This window comes from Gavia stellata, chromosome 16 (assembly GCF_030936135.1).
Source record: "Gavia stellata isolate bGavSte3 chromosome 16, bGavSte3.hap2, whole genome shotgun sequence".
Taxonomy (NCBI): Eukaryota; Metazoa; Chordata; class Aves; order Gaviiformes; family Gaviidae; genus Gavia; species Gavia stellata.
The window spans coordinates 9,260,243-9,281,944 of record NC_082609.1 but is presented as its reverse complement, the minus strand read 5'-3'; the positions used below and the strand labels follow the sequence as shown (position 1 = coordinate 9,281,944).

Here is a 21,702-nt window from a genome sequence, read left to right as displayed (position 1 = left end):
TGTCAGACTGCGTTGCCTATCTCTTCCCGAGTGGTCTCATTTTTTTTCCTGCCCAGGCTGCTAATGGGTAAAAAAGACGGCAGCAAAGGATGCTCTTAAATAGTAAGGTTTTTCTCCAAAATATTTCTACCATGTAATAATTGAAGCTTTTTACTCCTGATAAATCGGCAACACCTGACAGAAAAAGCTGTGACTTTTAAAAAAATTCTTTCCAAACAAATTTTAACTGCTTTATTTGCATCCAGCTGTTCCCAGTTTCATCTTAGGTTATAGAGTCAGGATAAAAGACAAGACATGCCAGCCCCTGAAAATGGGTGTTTGCTTCTAACGACAGTGGCTCTTAAAAGCACCTTTTAGATATGAAATGCACATTACTGGCTACATGAACAGTAACATACTTTTAAAAAAAACTTGTAATAATGTTTATCTGAAGGTGACACACAGGCACTGCCGGAAAGAAGTCTGACCAAGTTAAAGTTTCTTAACGAAAACTTGAGTGCATTTGTATGTTTTGGTCCAAATATACCCTACCAGGGTATTAATATTTTTGGTAAATAAAAAAAATGAAGCTCAGCTTGGACTCTCTCCTCCTTTGCTAGACTTCTAGCTCATTACCTAGAAGGATATCACTAATATTTTAGGTCTCTCTCCTTGAGTTCCTATTGCAACTGGAAACCCCTGTCTTCCTCCATCCACCTAGTCAGATCTCATCACTAAGTACATAGCAACTTCTTAAATAAGATAATACAGGACAGCACATCATGAACCCTTGTATTTGTCATCTTCTTATGGGTGAGGATAATAATGCCACGAAAACTTCGCATGGAGATAATGCTGTAGACACCCAAGGACTGTAAATGGGAGTTACTTCTCTAGAAGCTCTCACTGTAAAGTTAGACTGTTGATACTTAAGACTGCAAACAGCCACATCTCTGAGCTCTGTTTTTTGTACGTGCCTAATTCACTTTGAGTTTCGGACTGTTTAGGCCCACCTACCATCAAGCCTGGGAACTGGGAGAATTATCTTTGAAATTACTATCTCACTCTAGGAAGATCATCTTCCTTCACTAGAAGAAAGGAAGTACTTCTTTATCCTCTCTTTTACCAGTTGTGGCTTCATACATTTCCATTTGTGCATCTTGATAATACCCTTAAGAATAGAGATTTTTGGTTTGCAATACCTTAATTACAATAAGAATTCCACAAATTCTGTAATCCATTAGTTTTTCAATATAATTTCTAGTAAGTGTTAGCCTTTCATAACATTTTAGCAGAGACAGTCTTAGGATTGCTATAGTACAATCTTCAAAATTTTAAGCCAATGTCAAAAAGCGAAAGCATGAACTGAAATAGTTCTGGGCTGTAGAAGATGCATACTCTAACATTTATGTTTTATACTTTACAATGCAGGCAGGAGAGAAAACACCTGCAGTATTTTCCAGTTACGCTTTGAGGCAGACACCGACATATAACTCAACAGCTTCTCAGGGAAGAGCTTGCCTGGCTGAAGGAATCACTGCACTATTGCTACTGCTGCTGCATTGCCTCTGAAAGGGTGTAGTACTGTGCCTGCCAATTTTAAACTGCAAGCTTTGCAACTGGGTAAGATGGTGGTTGTAATTCTGATCAGTTTAATCAAAGACAGGAAGTTTACTTGGAGATACACATCTTCAGAAACTCAGAGTGTTTTCACAGTTGGTCATCCCTACTGCCTTTCCATTTTCTTTCAAGATTCTGGATGAAATCATTGTTTCCACTTGTCTCATTTAGGTCAGTGCCAGTAAGCAATAGAAAGGGTAAGTGTAGGCAGCATGTTGGTCAGAATGTCAAATTCAACACAAATTAGACATTAGAAATTAGCTTCTTTTTTTCCTGAACACTTCTTCACCCATGGTGATTCATAGGTGCAAGTAGGTGACTGCAACAGCAAACTAGGTAAATCTAGCACTGTGGGAAGGAAAATAAGTTAAAAAAAAAAAAAAATAAAAAAAATCAGTTTACTCCAACCAAGCCAAGATAAATAATCTTCTGACTAAATAATTCCAAAAGTCTGCAGAGAATAGTATGAAAATCAAGAATAGCCAAAGGCTATCTGGATGCAAAACAAGACGGGGTAACATTCCTTAGGGAGGGGGAAATAACAGTGGGCAGTCAAGCCTACTCCTGCTGAGAGACCTTGCCCTGCTTCCAAATGATACAGAAGGGAAAGCTGCATTAGAAACAACTAATCCAGAAACTGAAGGACAAGAAGTAGATGGAAAACAGTACTCACTATTTCAGTAATCACCGGGTGAGGACATGCTAAGCATCTGTCTCTAGATCAGAAAAAACAACCAACAAATTTTCAGGCAATTAACAAGCTGGACCAGTCAGTTGAGAGAAGGAACTAAAACCACACGTTCTACAAACTCCTTTTTTTCCTTTGGCCTTATCTATTTTACTACCACAACCCTGTTTAAGAAGTGTTTGATAAATGAAGCATCTGTGCAAAAGTTTCCCAAGAAATAACCCCAGCCATGATATCCATAACTGTAGGGTAACACTGCAGCTCACAGCCTGGTTCTCCATACCAGTTTCCCCACAGCATAGAAAGGTTTTATGCTGTGGTTCCATGAAAACCCCATTCAGACTATCTGCAAAGGTTCCTAGAATTCTATCACCGTACAAATAAAATCACCACTCTTACTTTAGTAACCATGAGACTTTGCTCCCTACTGAACTGTGTTGGCACTGAAAACATATATGATGACACCGTGAGATATATCTGTGACATCACATTCCAAGACTACTGCATTACATCGTTTCTGCAGCTGGCATCATAACATTTCACAAGTTTCATATTTGTCTGCTATTTTAGAAATCATTCTAAAAAATTCTGACACTATCACAACATTTCTTCAAAGGTAGTTCAGAAAACTTTGCTCCCTGCACTGATTTGGTACTTCACCATAAACACGCTTTAGGAATCAATGCTGAGACCAGGCTGAACAATGTCCTAGAAATACTGGACAGGTTGCAATCAGTATGTGGATCCTTTCCAGAGAGTTCTTTATATTTGGCCCAAAGCCTTTTCATTCTTACACAGCTCTCCATTTCCTAAGACTGCCTCCTGCTCCTACTCTTCATTCTTTAGCATAATAACTTCAGGTGTCTATGCTCACACCATTTTTGTGACACTGCAGCAATAGAGGAATGGCTAGGAGCAGACAGCTTTTTGAACAAAGAACCTAGATTTTATGCTGCGTTTGGAAAAGGAAAAACATGGAAAGAAATAACCAGAAACAATAAAAAAAAAAAAGCTCATTTGTTTCCAAGGGTTGTTTTCTTTTTTTTTTAAACAGATTTACATGAGGTAGAAGACTTCATTTCAGACCATCACATTCAATTTTATTTAAAGAGCAACTTTATCTGAAGTATTAAACATGCAAGTGATAACACACATACAGGATCACTTGCTTAGTCACAATCATGATGCCTGAAAGAGACAAAATTCATAAAATAGCATTTTGATAATAGGCTTTAAAAAGATACAATGTCAGAAAAAGTAGGGAAAAGGAAGACACTTTGGAAGATCTGAAGTTGTAGAAGAGGCTGTATTTAGGAAGCAGCCTGGAAATAATGACAGGTGGATAGGGAAGTAGGAAACAAAGGAAGAACCACCATTAAATCTAAATTGGAAGACAGAATTTTAACCAACTCCACAGATGAGACAACAATGAGAATAGAGGAGGAACAGTTTAATAATGAGGTAGAGCAAAAAAAGTAGACAAACTGTATAGTTCTTAGCCAGGTTTGTTGACTGACGTGATGATTTTGGAAGAACAGGTCAGTAATGATATAAAAATCAAGGCACAAACGCAAGTCTAAGCACCAGCATTTTTCATAAAACATAAAAACAGAAACTTGTAGATGTGAAGCAACAAACACCTGCAAGTTTTCAGAGAAAAACTTCTGATGAAAGGAAACACTGAGACTTCTAGTAGCAACTGAGAACTTGGTGAAGTGTCAGCTGACAAGGAAAGAGGACAGTACAGCCACAAAAACATTCGTGGTAGTTGGATCTTATTTCATGCACAAGGCAGTATAAACTAGGCAGACAAAGAGAATTCAGAATATGAGGTAAAGAAAAGCAAGAATTCAATGAGATGTCTGAGTACATAGGCCTGAGTGGAGATTTGACACCCTTTGGTCAAGTATGAAGGAAAGAGGAGAGGTGTCAAAACCAGTAGCCTTTGGCATGAATGGAAGAGGCAGAGATAAGTCATCCCAAGCAACTGAAATAAAAAATAAAAAAACAGTCAGAAAGCAGAGGCGAAAAAACAACCCGCAACCAAAAACATCACAAAGAAAAATACTCACTTGCAATAAAAACTACTGAGAAGTCAGGAGCAGAAATAAGCCCCTTATTTCTAGTTTCACAGGTTTCTAATAATTTGTGAGGGTTCTGGTCAGTTGGCAACCCCACAGAAAGCCAACCAGGAAAGGTTCAGAAAGCCAGGACAACTAGGGGTGAATACAAGAACAATCTTCCTAAACCAGAGTTTAGAATGTCCTGAGCAGAGAACTGCAGAACACAAACAAGAACAGCACTAAAGGAGAGGAAAGAAGAACCTCCAAAAGAAGAATCTTTTCAGTGCCTAGTCTCAGTTCGTAGCAAGAAGTGATTACAGTGATAAAGCTATGTATGATAAGAAACTGTAGATATTCTTTCCTTTTTTTTTTTCCCACTCTTGATGAAACGGATTTGCATCAACAGTACTTTTTATTCTGAGGCAATTCCATCCCAGGCTGAACTTGGTTTTGCAGATCAGTGGCTGAGCTGATCAGCCATCCAAGCCTCATGTCATCTGAAAAGTTGACATAAAAGTTTCAGGCTCCCCCAGAGGCACACAGCTGCTTTGTGTGTCCAGGAACTCCTGCTAAATGATGTCTGTAATCCACCCGAGCACCAGACATACCCCTAATGACAAGCAAGCAGTATGCCACATTTGCAGCAACAGAAATACACGTCACTGAGAGTACAGTCACTCGGTTTGAAGACTTGTGACCTCTATATGCAGTACAAGACCTGCTATAAAGCACTAAAAAGTTGTTCTACCCGTCGTCAGATCTAACCATTATCCTGGCAATTTCCCAAATTCATCTTAAACACATGGAGCTGCTGCAAAACATAAGATAGTTGAGATGGATACAGGAATAGCAGTGTGACATCTAGTGTCCTTTGACATCTAGGGGAACAGACTAGATAATATAACCGCTTCATTTACCGTCATACTTCTGCATGTAGCTCTTGGAAAGCAGTTTATATCTGCAGAAGCCTGGCCTGATCTACAGTAGCTTAGCAACCTTGCTAAAATAAAACCACTGATGAGCTGAGTTTAACTTTTATACTTCAAAACATTTTTAGGCACACCTCCAAAGCTCAGTTCAACTGGAATTAGATGATGCATCATTCATATGGGTGGGAAAGACCCATGAAGACTTCTGCTCCATGAGAATTGCTGGAGACACAGCACCTCTAGTTTTCAACAGAGGGAACTTGAAAGGTGCTTAGATACAGTACAATTGTGCTCAGCACAAACACTTACATCTCAGAAGAAAAAAACACATCTTTGCAAACTTCACTGCTACACTAAGTAGCGAATGGGTGAAATATAAAAGTACAATTTTCCATCTGCATCCACAGTATTCACAGATAAACTCCAAATATGGAGGTCCCTGGGTCAGTTACGTTAGCTGCTTGCTGGTGACACAGGGCTAAAGCACAGCATTACAAATAGAAGCCTAAGCTTTGATATTGAAAACAAATTAAAGTCCTCCAACATTCACAGAAAAAGAGTTTTCAATTAAGAGGTTTTCTATCACACAGGGCATTACAGAGCTAACTATGAAGAAGAGGCTAATAGCCATCAGTAGTATGTCACTCCACCTTTTTATAGACTATCTCAAAATGACTGTCAGAATTATGTCTGGAAAAGAAGACATCCATGTAACAGCAGATAAACTGTTGGTTTCATTAGCAGTTATCTCTTAAGATTACTCAAAACATGCAAAATAGCATTTGTGATTCGTTTCAGGTGGAGATCTAATCTTAAGCTCCTTAAATGTGTGCCACAATTAGCTCCTACAACTGACTACATCAAAATTCTCTTCCAACCCTCTCCATTTAGCTTTTTTTTAAGGAGCAGTGGGATCTGTGCTTACCTCCCTCCTTTCACAGAAACAACTGCATTGCTGACCTTGTTCTGAGACCCTCAACAGACATCTAAGGAGGCTGTTTTAGCATCAAGCTCAGGATGCTCCAGTTAGAATTATTTCCCCTACCTTGTTATGGCAATGGGAAACCAGTCACCATACCATCATACTTAATGAGAACACTAAATCGCAATGAGAGCTGCAGCCGCAATTCATGCTATCAAATAAATATACTGACAAAGGCTCAGCCAAGTCAATGTGCTAAATGGACAAGCAAGACATTCTCTCCTCGAATAAAAATCTGGTTTATGTGACGTGTGAACACCTGTTGATAATCCACTTTGGGACGCCTTTTTCTCCGTGACTGGCTTCTTGCACGGGTACCACCAGCACTGGCACCCTCCGTGTGGGCAGTCCCGCTACCCACATCAGCTTCACCTCTGGCAGCCAGATGCAAACTGTCACCTGGCATCTTCTTTTCGCCAGCTCTGCCCAAGCGTTTCTGTTTCTCACGCTCATCTTCTGCTCTACCTCGTCCTGATCCAACTTTCCATCCAAGCATCTGAGAGTCATTTGTCAGGGCTGGCTCCTCTGAGACAGTCTTTGAGTCAGCTCCCTTCTTTACTGAGGACTCCTGCAGTTTGAGTCTGTCAAACAGCTGTAAAAGAACATTTGTGTATATGACCACATTCATAAAACAAGAGAGGCCGCTTGTTTGGCATTTCTACGTGGTATTTGTGTATACGATCCCATATCAGAGCTCACAATACACAATTAGTGAAGAACCTTTACCAGCAATAAATACTATGTTTTCTTGCCAAAGTCAAAGCGTGACATAAGGTGAATGGATCTCTTGCATGCGCATGAACGTCTTTACGTGAGCACCGAGGAATTTGGGGAGCAATACTGATGTGCAGTAGGCATTTAACTTCAGGCAGGAACAACAGAAGGCTACCAAGTTCCTCCATTAGCTCACTTTCCCCAACACTCTTGTAATGTCATCAGACAGTATTAGAGAGATTTCCATCCTTGTGTCCTCAGGCAGGACATGAATCCCGAAGATAAGGGTCTCAATCAGCAAAGAGTGTATACTGAAAAAATGATGGACCTTTTGTGTTCCCCAAAACAAACTAGAAGAGGCCATGTGGGTATTCTGGGAGGTGAGCAGAGACCAAAAACAAGAGAAAAATAATAAAAGCTAGAGCAGCAGATCCAAAGCACTATATGAACTCATTAATCTAAGAATACATGGTGCTGAAACTGGAAAAGAAACTGCTTTTACTCTGGCCGCAGGCGAGCTTTTATGAAATACTGACAAATGAAAAGGATTCTTGGTTAGCTTGTCTCTTCCCAGCAACAGGATAGAAAGCCAATCCCTGTGAGAGTGGGCTAAAGGAACAATGACAACTTGATTATTTTTAACTAATTTTTAAAAAAGGAAGGGTGGGATCCATCAGAAAACAGATTTAAATGGCAGGAATTTGAAAGCAAATTCCTCACAATGAAACTGATTAAAAGTTTTTGTGACGCTTCTCTGATGTTTAGAAGGCCCAAAGCTATGCCATTCAACAGGCACAGCCCTGCCACATTTTTTTTTCCTTCATTGTTCAGAAGTTCATCTATCATCTCTTCAGTTCTCAACTTCACAAGTATCTTTTTTTGCAGCTGGATCCTAGAGAGTGTCTTACTTTGAGGCAACATATAGAATCCTGGGCTTCATAGTACCTGGACTAGAAGTGACCAAACAGACGTACTGTTTTGTTGGCTGGAGACAAAAGACTGTTGCTCCATGAACATTAGTATCAGAGTTACGCACTGCCAAATCACCTGGCAGGACAAACGTGGACCGCATCAGTTGCAGGTGCAAAAAATGCAGAACACAAATAAATAAAAAACCACAGAATGAGTTTATAGAAGGTCAGCATATAGCACTAAGCAGTAGCAGCAACTGTGATCTGATACTAAGAACTCTAAAGAGGAACTTCTCTAACACTGAACTATGGCCAAAGTACTTTCAAAAAGGTCAGAAAACTGCTTTTTTCTCCCCATTCAAGTCATTTTAGAGTCATCTGTAATAAAAGGAGGCAAAATATTTCAAATGTAAATGTAGTTTTCCAATCAATGCTCCCCTTTTACTACTTTGAAAAAGGAGATACTAAAAAAAATGAAAACTGGACATGGTTACCTACCCGGGTTATTGTGAGCTGAGGTTCTGCGTAGAAAGCTTTGCCCATTACTGGTTTCCTGTACGTCTCATCCACATCTGTCAGGGCCTAGAAGTAGATAAAAGAAATGGAAAGGAATTAAAAGAAAACATGAAGAAGCTTTGGACCAGCTTTGTGTCACAGCATTATGAAATTATGCTCTCTCTCTGAGACAAAATTCATCCTAGGAACAAGCTGTGCTTTGGAGCTGGCTTCTCAATCACCTAAGTTGTACTGAGGTATAAAAGCAACAGCAAAGCCTAGCATCCATTCTGCATTACTTACAAAAGCTTTCTGAGCCTTGCCTGCAAAATCCTTTCCCCCCGCCACCTGTTTCCAAACTTTTCACACAGCCCCAGGCTCACAAATATTTAATAGCTGCTTTTCCATCCACTGTCTTTAAGATCTGCATGAGGTAAAACACAGGGAAAAGCTTTTGCCACTGACACGCCAGTGATGTGTTAGTGAAAGAAAACAGAGAAGTGGCTACCGCTATAAGATGATTGGGTTTTGCACAGAAAGCTTTGGAAGCTTCTGATACTCCTCAGATTCCACCTTCCTGGGTTCTTATACAAAACACTGAAGCTGTTGGGAACGCTTCAAAACTGCTCTCTCACCTAAAACCTCTATAAAGATGGCTAGGCACCTCTCAGACGTACCAATCCAACACCAAGCACCACTTAAGTCTGAAACCCAGCACTCAGTGCCAGAGCAAATTAGCTTTATGAACCACAATACCACATTAATCTTCTCAAAATTCGCTTAAACCTGTTGCAAATTCCAATTTCAGTACAGCAGTTAAAAATCAAGGGCTGGAACAATAATTACCATATTCCAGAACTTGTCAAATGCAACCAAAAATCCTGTGCAGACTCCACGAAGCCCTTTGAAAGTGCGGATATGGACATTGATTTTTACACCATCTCGGACACAGCGATGAAGTTCCCCCAGTGGGCTGCCTTCATGCACTGAAACAGAAAGAGAACATCATGAGTCTTCAACAAATTACAGGGGTATATATATAATATGTAGAAATCTACCCTATGTAGAAGTATGGCAGATCTTGGTACAACACTTGTCTTCACAGCAAAAGAAATGAGAAGCCCCAGAGCACTGTAACACACTGTGGTTATATTGACTAGACCACCAAAACTCTCCTTACAGTGGGGACAGCAAAGACTTTAGAAAATATGAAGGTTTCACTTGACATAACCGATAGCCAAATCAGCCTTAGCTGAAAATCTTTTTGCTACATTTCAAAAACATATTAAGTAATGCTCATCTTAAATAAAAGTGGTTCAGAGGGAACAGAAAGCTCACGAAAGCAGAGAGAGTTTCACTGAAAAGACAAATGCCTAGTTAAGGCTACCTCAGATTAATTATGATCTGTTAATAAAGCATTGTATCAGATGTGTTCCTTTTCTTTACAAGATTTCTGAAGCAACAGATGACTCAAAGTTCTTCAACTAACTAAATTGGATCAGTTTAAGTTGATGAAAATGTGTTGTTTCAGATAAAACTTTCAGCAGCCACCTGAACATCCTTCAATGATGTGCAGGTCTTCGGCAAAGAAATAAAGTTACTGTAAGCAGCAGCCACCAATGAAACCATGCTAAACTGCAGAACAATAATGCTTTTAGTCGGGGCAAAACCAAAGGAATTCAGTAAAACATACAACTTACCTGGCAAACACAAGCCTTATCTGCACACTAGAAATCTTTGCAAGTGTAAATTATCTAGAGGGGTAGATATTGTTTACTTTACAACTTCCACCCACGCCTTGGTGAAGCCATTCCAGTGATAAATTACAGCTACCTGTTTGCTTATGCAAACACAGCCACAAGATTACTGTGCAATTCCTACTGAGAGTCAGGGAAAAATATTGGTCTAAAATCGCATACAGTTCTCCGTATTAATAAAAATATGAGAGTCAGAGATGACCTCTCGCCTGGTGCTTTAGGGACTACGTATTCAAGGTTTGATTTACACACTAGAAAATGCATCCTGTGAGTGTAAAATGTTACCATGTGACAGCTGACCTGCAGTATTTGGCTGCATGGTAATTCTTAGGCACAGTAGGGAAATCTAAAGCAGTTTCCCCTGAATTAACCTAATCACATTTATTTTTTGAGATCCATTGTCTTCTTGCCAGCCCTCTCCAGCTGAATAACTGGAGAAAATTGCTTTCACACAGAGCATAAGCTGTCTCAGTACCTCCCAGTGTTGCATATGGGAGTCTTCTCATGAGTCTGTGTGATTCCTTCAGCCTAACTGTTGGCAAACTTATGTTCTGAATTTACAGGTCCATCACAGGAACCACAGATGACACCATCACTACACCAGATTGATGCTTTTAATCAGGTAACAGTATTTTTTTCTAACCAACCCTGAGTATTTACAGGATCATTTTAGATTCACTTTTTTTTAGATTTTAGATCCATATGTTCCTTTTGCATAGGAACTTTATCTACAAGTTCTTATAAAAATCCAAGTACAATCTTTATTTGCAAGTATGCCTTTGCTTGTCGGCACCCCATTAGGCCTGGTGGAAAACACTACTTTACAGCTCTACCAAATCTAGACAATACATGCTCTTCCCACTTTTCCTTGCTGTGTAAGGTTCCAGCTTCACCAGCGTAAACCTCCAACTTCACCTGATCAAAAGGGCATCACCCAAAAACCTTCAACAGTCTGATTCCATTTCTCAGAAAAAATAAAACCAGCAACACAAGGAATTTATTTTTGCAACATACCTCTTCTGCAAGTATCAAAGCCTGTAATGACCAGGCTCTGCATGCAGCTAGATTTGCCTGTGTCTTTTGATGCTGTTAAGTACCAGTATTAATAATTTTTCAATCCGTATGGAAGAGAGTTACCTAGTTGGTTTTGTACTCAAAATCCAATCCCTATTTGTACAAAATAAACACATGCTTAATACCAGGTTTCTGAAGATGACTAGAAAACTAATGTAAGCCAGACAGCAAGTACCCCAGGAAGGAGAAAATAAAGATCCAAACTCCGATTAAGTTCAAGTCCCTGTCCTCATGGTAGACTTTATTAAGAGGCAACATTAAAAAAAAAAAAAAAAAAAAAAAAGAGCAAAGCAAGTCAGAACAGTTGAAATAACTCAGAACACTATCAAATGCCTTTCTGACCACTCTGCAGTAACCACTTGCACATGAGTTCTCTGCCCCCTGGTAAATGCAAAGTAATTAGAAATAGCTTCTCCTGAACTGATCCAAAACAGGCACTGCAAAAGTAGCTTCCTTTTTACTTTTATGGCTACTGAAATCACCCCTCATGACAAGCAAAATTTTGGCTCCATTTTACAGTTCTGACACGCTGAATTTAAGGAACACGTCACACCTTGCCACAGCTGCCTGGGAGCACAGCATCACGACTGTGGGATGCAGTAAACCACATATCACAGTTACTTTCAGAGTCAGCTACCGCCCTAGAATCCAAGCTTCAAACACTGGCAAACCCGCTGTGCAGACAGGCCCCCTACTTACAGGGATAGCAGGGATAGCACACCAATAAACTATTCTTAAAACTCTCCAGACTGCTGAATAGCACTTTGTATGTCAGTTGTGCCAGTCTTCTTCAAAGTCCACACTGTCCAGCCTTAGATGTGTGGATATTAAACACGTGCTCTTAATGGAAGCAAGTAATTTATTTGCCAGACCACCAGTAAAGTTAATTTTTACAGAGTTTTTTTCAATTTCCATCATAGTAATCCAAATACAGATTATTTGGATTAAGACCCTAAATAAATATTTAAGGTTAATTATTTTGGAAATCCTACACCAACAGAACCCCTGCATTTGTGCAGAAGGCTAAGTTGACATGATATTTAGGATCACACAGCACCTATGGCAATGAATATTTTATGTTTTGGTGTCTAAGCAAGAAAAAAGTTCTGCTTTGGACATTCAGAATTGAACATTTTGGGCTTTGCCTTTTTATAAAAAGAACAGTAAGGTGATACTGGTGATTAGAAGAGATACTTTGATTCCAATAAACACCCAGTATTTTTAATTAAGTGCACTGAAGTTACACCTCATCTGATAGCAATGCCATTTGGTTCTTGGTGTAGGTGCACCGGGTGCACCCTTTAATGTTTAGGGGTTATTACCCTGACCGCATGCATAAATTTCAACAAGAAACTTGTATCATCACCACAGATGATGAAATTAGCAACATGACAGCTGCCTCCCACCTCAATCCACTGTTCTGTCATCGCATTACTAGAAACTCCCGCGCTGTATTTATGCCCCCAGGATGTACAGTTAGTAACCAAGATATAGCAGTGTGTTATGATTATGATTTAACTATGAGCTGCACAGACTCAAATCTGATTCCTGGTTTTAAAAGAGTACTTTTGAAAGCACAGCAGTTTCTCGTCCTTTTTGCTTAAAATCAAGAGAATGAACGGAATTAACCAAATAACAGAGGAGGACATCACCGTAACAAAATCAACGTTGTTTCTGAGTAAGCAGTTCTCGTCATTTCGGTACACAATTTTCCCAGCCTCCCACCGAGCACGCACGTGCCATTTTCCACCCGAACTCCATCATTTCCCCCTCACGACCCACCGCTGCCACCCACCCACTCCCTTCAGCCGCCGCTCCCTTCAAACCTCCGAACTCCATCCCAACTCCACACCTTCGGCCACATCCGAGCCCAGCCTGCATCCCCCCACCCCACCTCAGCCCCCACGGCCTCCCGCTCCGCCACCCCGCACCCCAGCGGGCCCACTCCATCCCTCTGCCCCAGGCTGCGTCCTCAGCCCTTACTCCAGCCCCCCACCTCACTGCCCCTCCGCACCCCAGCACCCCTCAACCTGCCGCCTCACCCCACCGCCCGCCCCCCCCAGCCCCGGCCTCCCCCTCAGCCGGGCCGCGCTCCCTCAGGCCGCCCGCGCCCTTACGGGGCATCCTGGTGAGGACGTTGCGCGGCGCCCGCCGGCGCCGGGCCGCCGCGCCGCCCTCGGCCGCCTCCTGCTCGGGGCCCGCGTTGACCATGAGGCTGCGGAGGCGCTGGATGCGCTCGGGGTCGGCGGCGGGCGGGCCGCGGCGGGCGGCGCGGGCGGCGGACGGGCCGCGGCGCGAGGGAGCGGAGCGGCGGCCGCGCGGGCGGAGCAGGCCGCGCTGGAAGCTCTCGTACTCGGCGAGGTTGTTGAAGCAGGGCGCGGCGGGGAAGGGCAGCGGCGTGCTGGCGGAGTACAGCGCCAGCAGCGGGTCGAAGCGGCTGGAGCTCACGTCCAGGCGGCTGGGGCTGGGGGAGCGCTCGGCCCCGGGCCGGCGGCGGGGGCGCCGCTGCTCCGCGCCTCCCGCAGCCCCCTCGTCCTCCTCCATGCCGGGCTGCGGGCAGCGGCCCGGCCCGCCGCCGCTAGGGGCCGCTGCCGCGCCGCCCAGCGAACCCCCGCGGGCGCACACGCTAAGCAGGTTCCGGGCGGCGGGGCGCGGGGAAGGGAGACCGCGGAGCACCGCCCGCGCCCGGGCCGGGCCCCGAAGGGGCGGAGCTGGCTCCGCCCGGGCTGTGGGGCAGGCGGCGGGCCGGGAAGTTACAGCTACTTCGTTGTTACTGCGGTTTCCCTCCTCGCTGCATCTTGGGTTAACTCCCCGGTGCAACTCCACCGCTGGTCTCTCTACTGGGGCCTCCCTCGGCAGCCCACCGCGGAGCCCCCCGGCTCTTCTGGGGGTGCTCCCCCGAGCAGGGACCTCACTCCACGGGCCCCAGGCAATGAAACGGCCGTGGTTGCGATGCAATTTGCATTTTAATTCGTAAAAGGATATTCAGTGCTGAAACATTTCTCCGAAGCAAGAGTCCTTTTACCGCAAGATTCCACCACCTACCATTAATCTTTCATAACTGGTTCCTGTACGTTTAATGCTTCCTCTTACGGCAATACAGCATTAGCCAGAGGTTGCAGACTAACTTCAGAAACACCTATTTCTTCCCTGGGTGACAGTACGGGACTTCTGCAGCTATACAAATATCTATAAGCACAGGCACAGGTTGAGCTGTGAGTGCCACTAACGCCACTCTACTTCTTGAACCTTGGGAAGATTTATCTTCCCCTACAGCTACAAAGTCATATACATGACTTTATGCATGAGGATACCACAGGGAGTTTCTTTCTCTAGCATTTATATTAATACAAATTAAAGGCTGTGGCTGTACAGACAATCCATACCATGCTTCCAAAGTCTGCATCCATCTGTAAACAGGTATGTTTACTTATTACCTATTATTGGAGGGACAAATTAATTAGAAAAGTAATACAGAAGTAATACAGACCCATTTTTTATACACACAATGTCCATACATTCTATAATATATCTATTTATATACAATAAACCTACACAATACTTTCCAAGCATGAATTCTGTTTGCCAAAATTTTTTTTCATCTTTACTCAGACTGCAAAATCCAAATGTTACCAGCTCTGGAACAGTTGCTTTATATGTAATGTTCGAAGACAGGCACCAGATAGTACCATGTGGCATATCAAAGTCAAGTAAACTACATTTGTGTTGCACGACAAAAACCACCAGACAGACAGACAGGAAGTTCTTAGCGGTAAACGACTGGCGCAATGATTCATTCAGAGTCATCACCTCACAATCCCTCATATCCTCCTTCCTCGGAATTATACAGCCCATTCTACAAACCAGAAACGATGCGCACTCTCTGACTGCATGTACTTAACTTCTCAGTATTAGCACACAGCAGCACAGGGGAAGCCCTGTGCTATTATAAACGCATAGACTCATTGTTTAATCTCAGGAAGAAACTGCGAAGTAGTAGGATACATCAGTACCTGTTCAGTGTTAAAAAAAACAACAAACACCAAAATGCACATTGCCTTAAATGTGTAAACTCTTCCTGCAGGAAGGGGAAGCAGAGTAGGCTGCTACATGAAGTCACAGGAAACTCAGTACTGACCTTCTTCAGTCACATTTGATCCTTTCTTTCCTTTTTTATGGCCAGTCCCAACTGCTGACTATCTCTGCCTTAGCAACAGCTTGCCAGACTACTGTTCTAGCACCATGTTTTTGAAACCAGTGTGGTTAAAAGCAGTAATAATACCCTTATACATACCTATTGTATCATCATAGTTGTATTTCTATACTGAAATAGGTTATTTCCCTCAAATTCCAGTGACACTGGGACAAGCCCCTTTACATCAGCAGAACTATTTTTGCTCTGAGAGGCTGTATGATTTAACTGTTTTGACAAAGGGTCTTAACTGACAGTTAAACCACAACAAAACGATACATACACCAGGTGACACACACTCCCCCCTTCCCTCTAACTAATTTGTATTGTCAGGACTGCTACATTTGTGTCATCCCCAGGAAAGTCAGAGAACAGCAATACAAGTTCTTGTTAGCACCCTCTTTGCAGGCACCAGGAACATTCCCGTGTTGCTACTTTTCACTGTGCTGCACAATAGGAGATCGATGACTTCCCAGGCCATGGAAGATAAGAGCACAATGTCTACCCATGTCCTAACAGAATTCAAGTCTGTACAGTATCTTTATTATTAATCTCACTGATTGGAACTTTCACCAATTACTAGTAAAAGTCCCAGGAATGAGAAAGGCCAAGTAATAAACACAGCAGGGAAGAATTCTTTTTTTTTTTTTTAATTTTTAAAAAGTATAAAAATCCTGTACATTTGACAAAAGCTTTTAAAATCAGTCACAGGAAACTGCTGGGCTACTCCATTTCCTTTCTGTAAGAATCAGAGACATTAGGCAGTTGAACAGTTTGTCACTAATTTGACTAAACACACTGGCCTTGAAATTTAATGCTAAGTGCTAATTGAAGTATTCTGGTCCGTCTCAGTTGAAACAAAAATCAAAAGAATTATTTAGTCCTCTGCTTTTAACTGTTCAAATATGCAAGCTTTTTTATGGTTTGGCAGTTCAGTAAAATACCTCATGGTTTAAATGCTATAGAAATGCATGAAATTTCTATACGCTTTTTCTACAAATATGCAGGTACAAGGAAGGAGCAGTCTTAATTTATGATTAATTCTTGAATATTCAAAATATAATATGATTTTAGGTTTTCCATATGGGCATATCCTTGTATGTCGGACAACATACCAGTGTCGTCTTTTCAGGCAACAACAGTGGTAAACCCAATGTAGTTGTTGAAGAGGGTTACAGGTTAAAGTCTGCCAGCCACCATTCATACTCCTCACTTGCCAACAACCCAAGCAGAGCAAAATGTCAACTACCAGTTATACTCATCGGAGATATCAACTATCCTCAGCCAGAATCTCAGGATATTCCTCCCAGAACTGGTCCCCAATAATGTCACAGTGCAGGGGAACAACTTTAGTCCTAGTCCGGGTCACTTGAACTTCCTTTTCTTCCTTTTCCTTTGGCAGTTTTATTTTCTTAGTCATGACTTCATTAATCTGAAAATACAGTTGACACATTAGCAGATACAAGACTCCAGAGGGGAATCACAAATGGACAAAAAACAAAGCTACAACAAAGCAATTATTAACCCTATAGCATACTACAGAATTTGAACACAATCATTTGAAAGAAAGTCTATTCTCAATTCAAAGACTAACACGTAAGCAGGTGAAACGTCATGTCATCATCACATGACTTGAAGAACTTACCTGCAAATTCACATAACCGATTGCAAGTATTCTTGAATAAAGTACAATACTTAATCTGGAGCTATATAAAACAAATGGGAAGCCTTGCAAATGTCTACATTTACCAAGAAAAAAAAGTATGCATAAGGAACAAGTGGAAAATATTTCCAGGTGGGAGCCTCTATCTGTTCTAAGTAGTTCAAATTAAATAATAGAAGTCACTGGCCAAAATTAAGTTAAAAAAAAGTAAAGGATTATCAGGTTTTTTACATATAGAATTTGAAAGGCTGAACAAGTTATGGACAACTCTCAGCCTAGACCGATCGGGTCCTGATCACACAAAGCTTACATATTTCTAATCAAAATCTCCTACTACAGAAGGACGCTAAGGCCATAAACTTATAAGATTTTCTGGGGTCTCATCTCATACAAAACACAGGACAGGAAGTTCTTAAACTAATTCTGCATCAATGATGTAATCTGAGAATGATAAGCATTTCCAAGTTAGCGTTAAAAGGAATTCCCCATTAACAGGTGCACTCCTTACGAGGCTCCTTTACAGAAGTAGAAAAGGACTAGGATACTATGAGCTGAGCTGCCTTACTGAATGAAAGTTGGTAACTCCTTTGCAGTGGAAATACGTGGGATCTAATCCTGTGAAGGGCCTGGCGCAGGCCCCAAGGATTACCATATCAAACTGACAATGGTCATTACAATGTAGTTTTTCAGGAAGCAGAATACTTCCTCAATTTTCAAAGCTGGTAACAGTAAGAAACCAACTGTATGATTCATTAAACAAGGGAGATTTATCTAGCAAATACATCAGTCTTGTGAAAGTCTACATATACATTGTCATCTGTTGATACACATTTTATCTCAACATTTGTAATTTGTATCTAAGCCAGACTTCAGAGAGTAATTTTAATACTATACTCATAGACAAAGATATTTCAAAACCACCTCCAAAACAATTATTCATCTTACACATCATTAGATGGCAAATATGGTTAGTATCAAAATATATTTATACATAGACATACATTTGGGATACATATGGTGACCTTACAGTGTAGCCTGTCTGCCATAGCATAGCTATTTAAAACATGACCACGAAGCAAGTGGCAATATAGTTTTTTTACCTTCTGCCATATTAAGACAGTCCCTTTTCTATACATCAAAGGTTCATTGTTGTAGTTTATGTTGAATTCAGAAAATAAGATTTCATTCTTATCTCCAGCCAAAGTTCCCTGAAAGGAAATGAAAAGAAAAAGTACTCTTACAGAAAACAAACAGAATCTCTAGGGTAGAAGATGGGTGAATACTGGAAGCAAGATTGACATTTATTCAGGTTTTTCACCTCTAAATTACAAGGTTTAATTACCTCTCCCAACAGAGGAATTATTTCCAACTGCCAAATGAGGATATTAAAACAGAGAGGTTTTTTATTACATTTTCAAGACGAATAGAAGAAAAGTCAACAGACTCCAGAAGAAAACAGAAATAATCTGCTGAAGTCTGCACAATGAGACAAAATACTACAGAAGGGACTGGGAATCAATAGTAGCTGCATCCTGCCATTTTACTTCATGCTTATGGATACTGGATGTTTACATGACATTTTTAAGATTTCTGAACTTGCTAATTAAGAAATCAAGATCCTGCTAATATTTGACAAAAAATACATTATTTTCTAATCAGATTAACATCTGTACAATTCAAGAAGTAGTTGAATCTACACCTGCAAAATTATTACAGTAAGAACAGACAAGCCAGACAGGGCTGCTGGGTCAGCAAGCACAGCTTAGCAAATCTTATGATTTTCTTTGTAGCTAGGAAAAAAAAAAGGACCTCGAGAGTGTCTTACCTGGAGTCTATCCTGTGCTTGCACTGGTGTCAAACCACTTCGCTGTACAAGCATCCAAAACACTGTATTATAAAGATTATTAATATGGCCTATAGAAAAAAAAGAGTGAAAGAGTATTTACCAAATCTGAGTGACTACTCAGAAAAAACAACTTTATTTCCAGAGTCATATCCAAGAAACAGCTAAGAATAAAGGGGAATTAATCATATCAGTTGCTAGAGAAGATACAATCTTTCTGATTCGTTTTTAAGGTACTGCATATCATAAGAATGATGAGAAGATAGATTTCATTATAAAATTCTGAAGAGGGAGAGCAGAGGGTGAAGGGTGTTTATAGGCAATATAAATTATCTTCGTTTGAGCAACAGAGACTACGTACTAACGAAAGCCTAGAAAGTATATCCAATGGTCTGTTCTAGTACAGAATAAACAGCACTTTTGATTGCTACAATTTTGCTACATGGTGTGAATTTGAACATTCACATCTCTTCAAAGATTATCTTGGCTAAACAAACCTGGAACATAAAAAATAACAAATGAATGCTATTAATAATTCTAATGTTTCCTGGGCTGAACTCACTCCCAGTATGCAACAAATATAGTTGTAGCCTGAAGACTCGGAATTTCAGCCAGTATTTCTACATTCATACAAAGCCCAAAACAATTCTAATATTTTTTATTTAAAAACCCTAGCTGCTGTTCTTTCACTGACACCTGTATGTACAAATACACTGTCAATAAAGGCATTTCTATTCAGAGAGGAAGAGAACTCAACTGCACAAATCTCTGCTTTCTAGAAACGCTTACAATCTGCTTGTCTCCAGCTGAGGTAGTCCTTTAAATTTTGGTTGCTGGGATACAACACAATTCGTCCGTCAAATCCTGGTGGGTACAGAAGTTGCTGGTCCTTAAAGTAATCCTTCCAATAGAAAACGTAACTTGAGGCAAACTGGGAGACCACATGAGTCATGAACTTACTTGTAAACACAAAGCAAAAGGAAAAAAAGAAAGAAATAAGTCAGTATGATTATATATCTGATTATCTGAGGTATCAGTAGCGATAATTCTGGTGGATAGCAGCATTTCTTAAATAATGGCCCAACATATCAGCAACAGCATAGAGTCTTCTGAAGAACAGGAATTACTGAGAATCAAGTAAAAGAGTTTGGAAAAGGAAACGTTTTGTTAAGGAATGTTTGTCTTAACAATGTTTGTTTCTATTGTTTATCAAAACTTTTTTTCAAATTCTGTATCACTGAACATATTTTCCTGAAAGATCACATGTAAAGAATTCACATGAGGAACCTGAACTAATTGTAGTGTATACACCCAAACACAACCCTACTCCTAACCTCTGCGTGCAGAAAAAGGCAAATCTAAAGAAGAATTACAGGTTTAGAGAGAGATGTTAAAAACAAGTTCACTTCAGTATCAAAGCAGCTGTTACCTTGCTCTTCTTTTAAACCATCTACTCTTCTTTTTGAAAACAAAACTATATTCATCACTCTGTCCATAAGCAATAGCAATATCCTCCAATTCTTGCATCACTGTCTGGGCACACTTGGTCATCAGATGAAGCGCACGGTCATCATTTGGTTTTTTGAACTCATGCTGCTCAGAAAACCTTCAAAGCAAAAATGGTTGAATAAGAATCCCTTAAAAAGCTACTAAAAATGCTAACCCATTCATTTTCCTCATATTTGCTTTCTATGAGTATTGATTTCCAGTGCCCTGTCAATACTGACACAGAAATTCCTCCAGGTATGAAAAACAGTAACAAAAAATCCCTCTTTTTATACATTCTGGATAACCCATTCTCCTTCCCGTCAGTATCTCACCCTAACCAGTCCTTCAAGATGACCGAATTCTGTATTTTACTTGGAAAAGGATGACAAATACTACTTTCTGTAAACTCACTTTCTCTTTCCTAGGGTGCCTTTTATACTCAGTCCAACAAGGGCAACATTATCAATGAACTTGCCAAGAGCTCTACCAGAACCTCAGGTGACCAAACCCCCAGCAAGAACACATCATTTACCACTCAAGAGAACTGTGCTCTGTTTATCCCGAAGGTGAACGCCACACAGACACTGACTCCAAACACAAATAAATATCCCTGTATACCAGTTGCTGTCCCTCCCCCAGCACGCCCAAGGCACTGGTACACCATTTCCCTCCCGCCCTGCCGAAGGCACAGTTCTGAAGCTGCCCATGGCCCTTGAAGACAAACACCCGTAGTAGCTCCGTGCCCTGGAGAGGCCGAGTGAAGGGTTCATGGAGATTAGGGGGAAAAGGAGGATTTGTAACCGCTGCACCTGCAGAATGCACACAGGTCGGGCAGGGGACAGCCGAGGCCGACTGCACGGCCCCAGTCAGGATCCCTCTTCTCGGCACAACACTCAGAGCCCGCACCCCCAGCGCCTTTAGGCCAAGGAAACCCCTCCCCGCAGCCCAGTCCCCACCCTCCCGCCCGCCCGCTGAGGCGTCGCCATAGCGACCGCACCGCCATAAGCGCCCCGGCCACTGGCTGCCCGCCCGGCCTTCACCTGTGGAAGTTGCGGCCGTCCAGCCGGACCACTATCCAGCAGTTGGGCAGACAGGTGTCGTCCGCCTCAAAGTCCCGCACATACTCGAACTTGCTTTTCGCCATGGAGAGGCGGCGGCGGCCCCGCACACAGCCCGCCCGCCACCCGCTCCCCGCAGAGATGGCTGAGGCAGCCCGCCAGCACCCCAGCATGGCCAGAGCGGAAGCGGAAACGCGGGGCGCCCTCCAATGGCACGGCGGCAAGCCCTTCTGGGCGACCAGGCGG

At 41.7% G+C, this 21,702-nt stretch overlaps 2 protein-coding genes across 3 annotated transcripts; both read right to left on the bottom strand.

Annotated features, from left to right (window-relative positions):
- Positions 1 to 6,448: 6,448 nt before the first annotated feature.
- Positions 6,449 to 13,756, bottom strand: LSM11 (LSM11, U7 small nuclear RNA associated). The gene is made up of 4 exons (XM_059825524.1): positions 13,330 to 13,756; positions 9,228 to 9,367; positions 8,385 to 8,468; positions 6,449 to 6,853 (listed from the first exon to the last, which is right to left on the bottom strand). The coding sequence occupies exons 1-4, from the start codon at positions 13,754 to 13,756 to the stop codon at positions 6,449 to 6,451; spliced, it is 1,056 nt and encodes a 351-aa protein (XP_059681507.1).
- A 2,823-nt stretch (positions 13,757 to 16,579) lies between these two features.
- Positions 16,580 to 21,629, bottom strand: THG1L (tRNA-histidine guanylyltransferase 1 like). Of its 2 annotated transcripts, XM_059825459.1 has the most exons (6): positions 21,439 to 21,629; positions 20,340 to 20,516; positions 19,700 to 19,869; positions 18,893 to 18,981; positions 18,168 to 18,275; positions 16,580 to 16,836 (listed from the first exon to the last, which is right to left on the bottom strand). In XM_059825459.1, exons 1-6 carry the CDS (start codon positions 21,627 to 21,629, stop codon positions 16,675 to 16,677), a joined length of 897 nt encoding a protein of 298 aa, XP_059681442.1. In that variant the 3' UTR covers positions 16,580 to 16,674. The 2 variants fall into 2 exon arrangements, with proteins under 2 accessions (XP_059681442.1, XP_059681443.1); XM_059825460.1 differs by lacking the exon at positions 21,439 to 21,629 and having other exon boundaries at positions 19,700 to 19,774; positions 20,340 to 20,450.
- Between the last annotated feature and the right edge of the window lie 73 nt (positions 21,630 to 21,702).

What these genes read in the sequence shown, in the direction of transcription:
- THG1L (XM_059825459.1), bottom strand. Translation starts at nt 21,629, where the DNA reads ATGCTGGGGTGCTGGCGGGCTGCCTCAGCCATCTCTGCGGGGAGCGGG. An exon ending in CAGCTGGAGACAAGCAGATT is followed by an intron (nt 18,982 to 19,699) that starts GTAAGCGTTTCT and finishes TTTTTTCTATAG; the next exon opens with GCCATATTAATAATCTTTAT. An exon ending in AAGCACAGGATAGACTCCAG is followed by an intron (nt 18,276 to 18,892) that starts GTAAGACACTCT and finishes ATTTCCTTTCAG; the next exon opens with GGAACTTTGGCTGGAGATAA.
- LSM11 (XM_059825524.1), bottom strand. Translation starts at nt 13,756, where the DNA reads ATGGAGGAGGACGAGGGGGCTGCGGGAGGCGCGGAGCAGCGGCGCCCC. An exon ending in CGTCCTCACCAGGATGCCCC is followed by an intron (nt 9,368 to 13,329) that starts GTAAGGGCGCGG and finishes TTTCTGTTTCAG; the next exon opens with TGCATGAAGGCAGCCCACTG. An exon ending in TTGACAAGTTCTGGAATATG is followed by an intron (nt 8,469 to 9,227) that starts GTAATTATTGTT and finishes ATCTACTTCTAG; the next exon opens with GCCCTGACAGATGTGGATGA.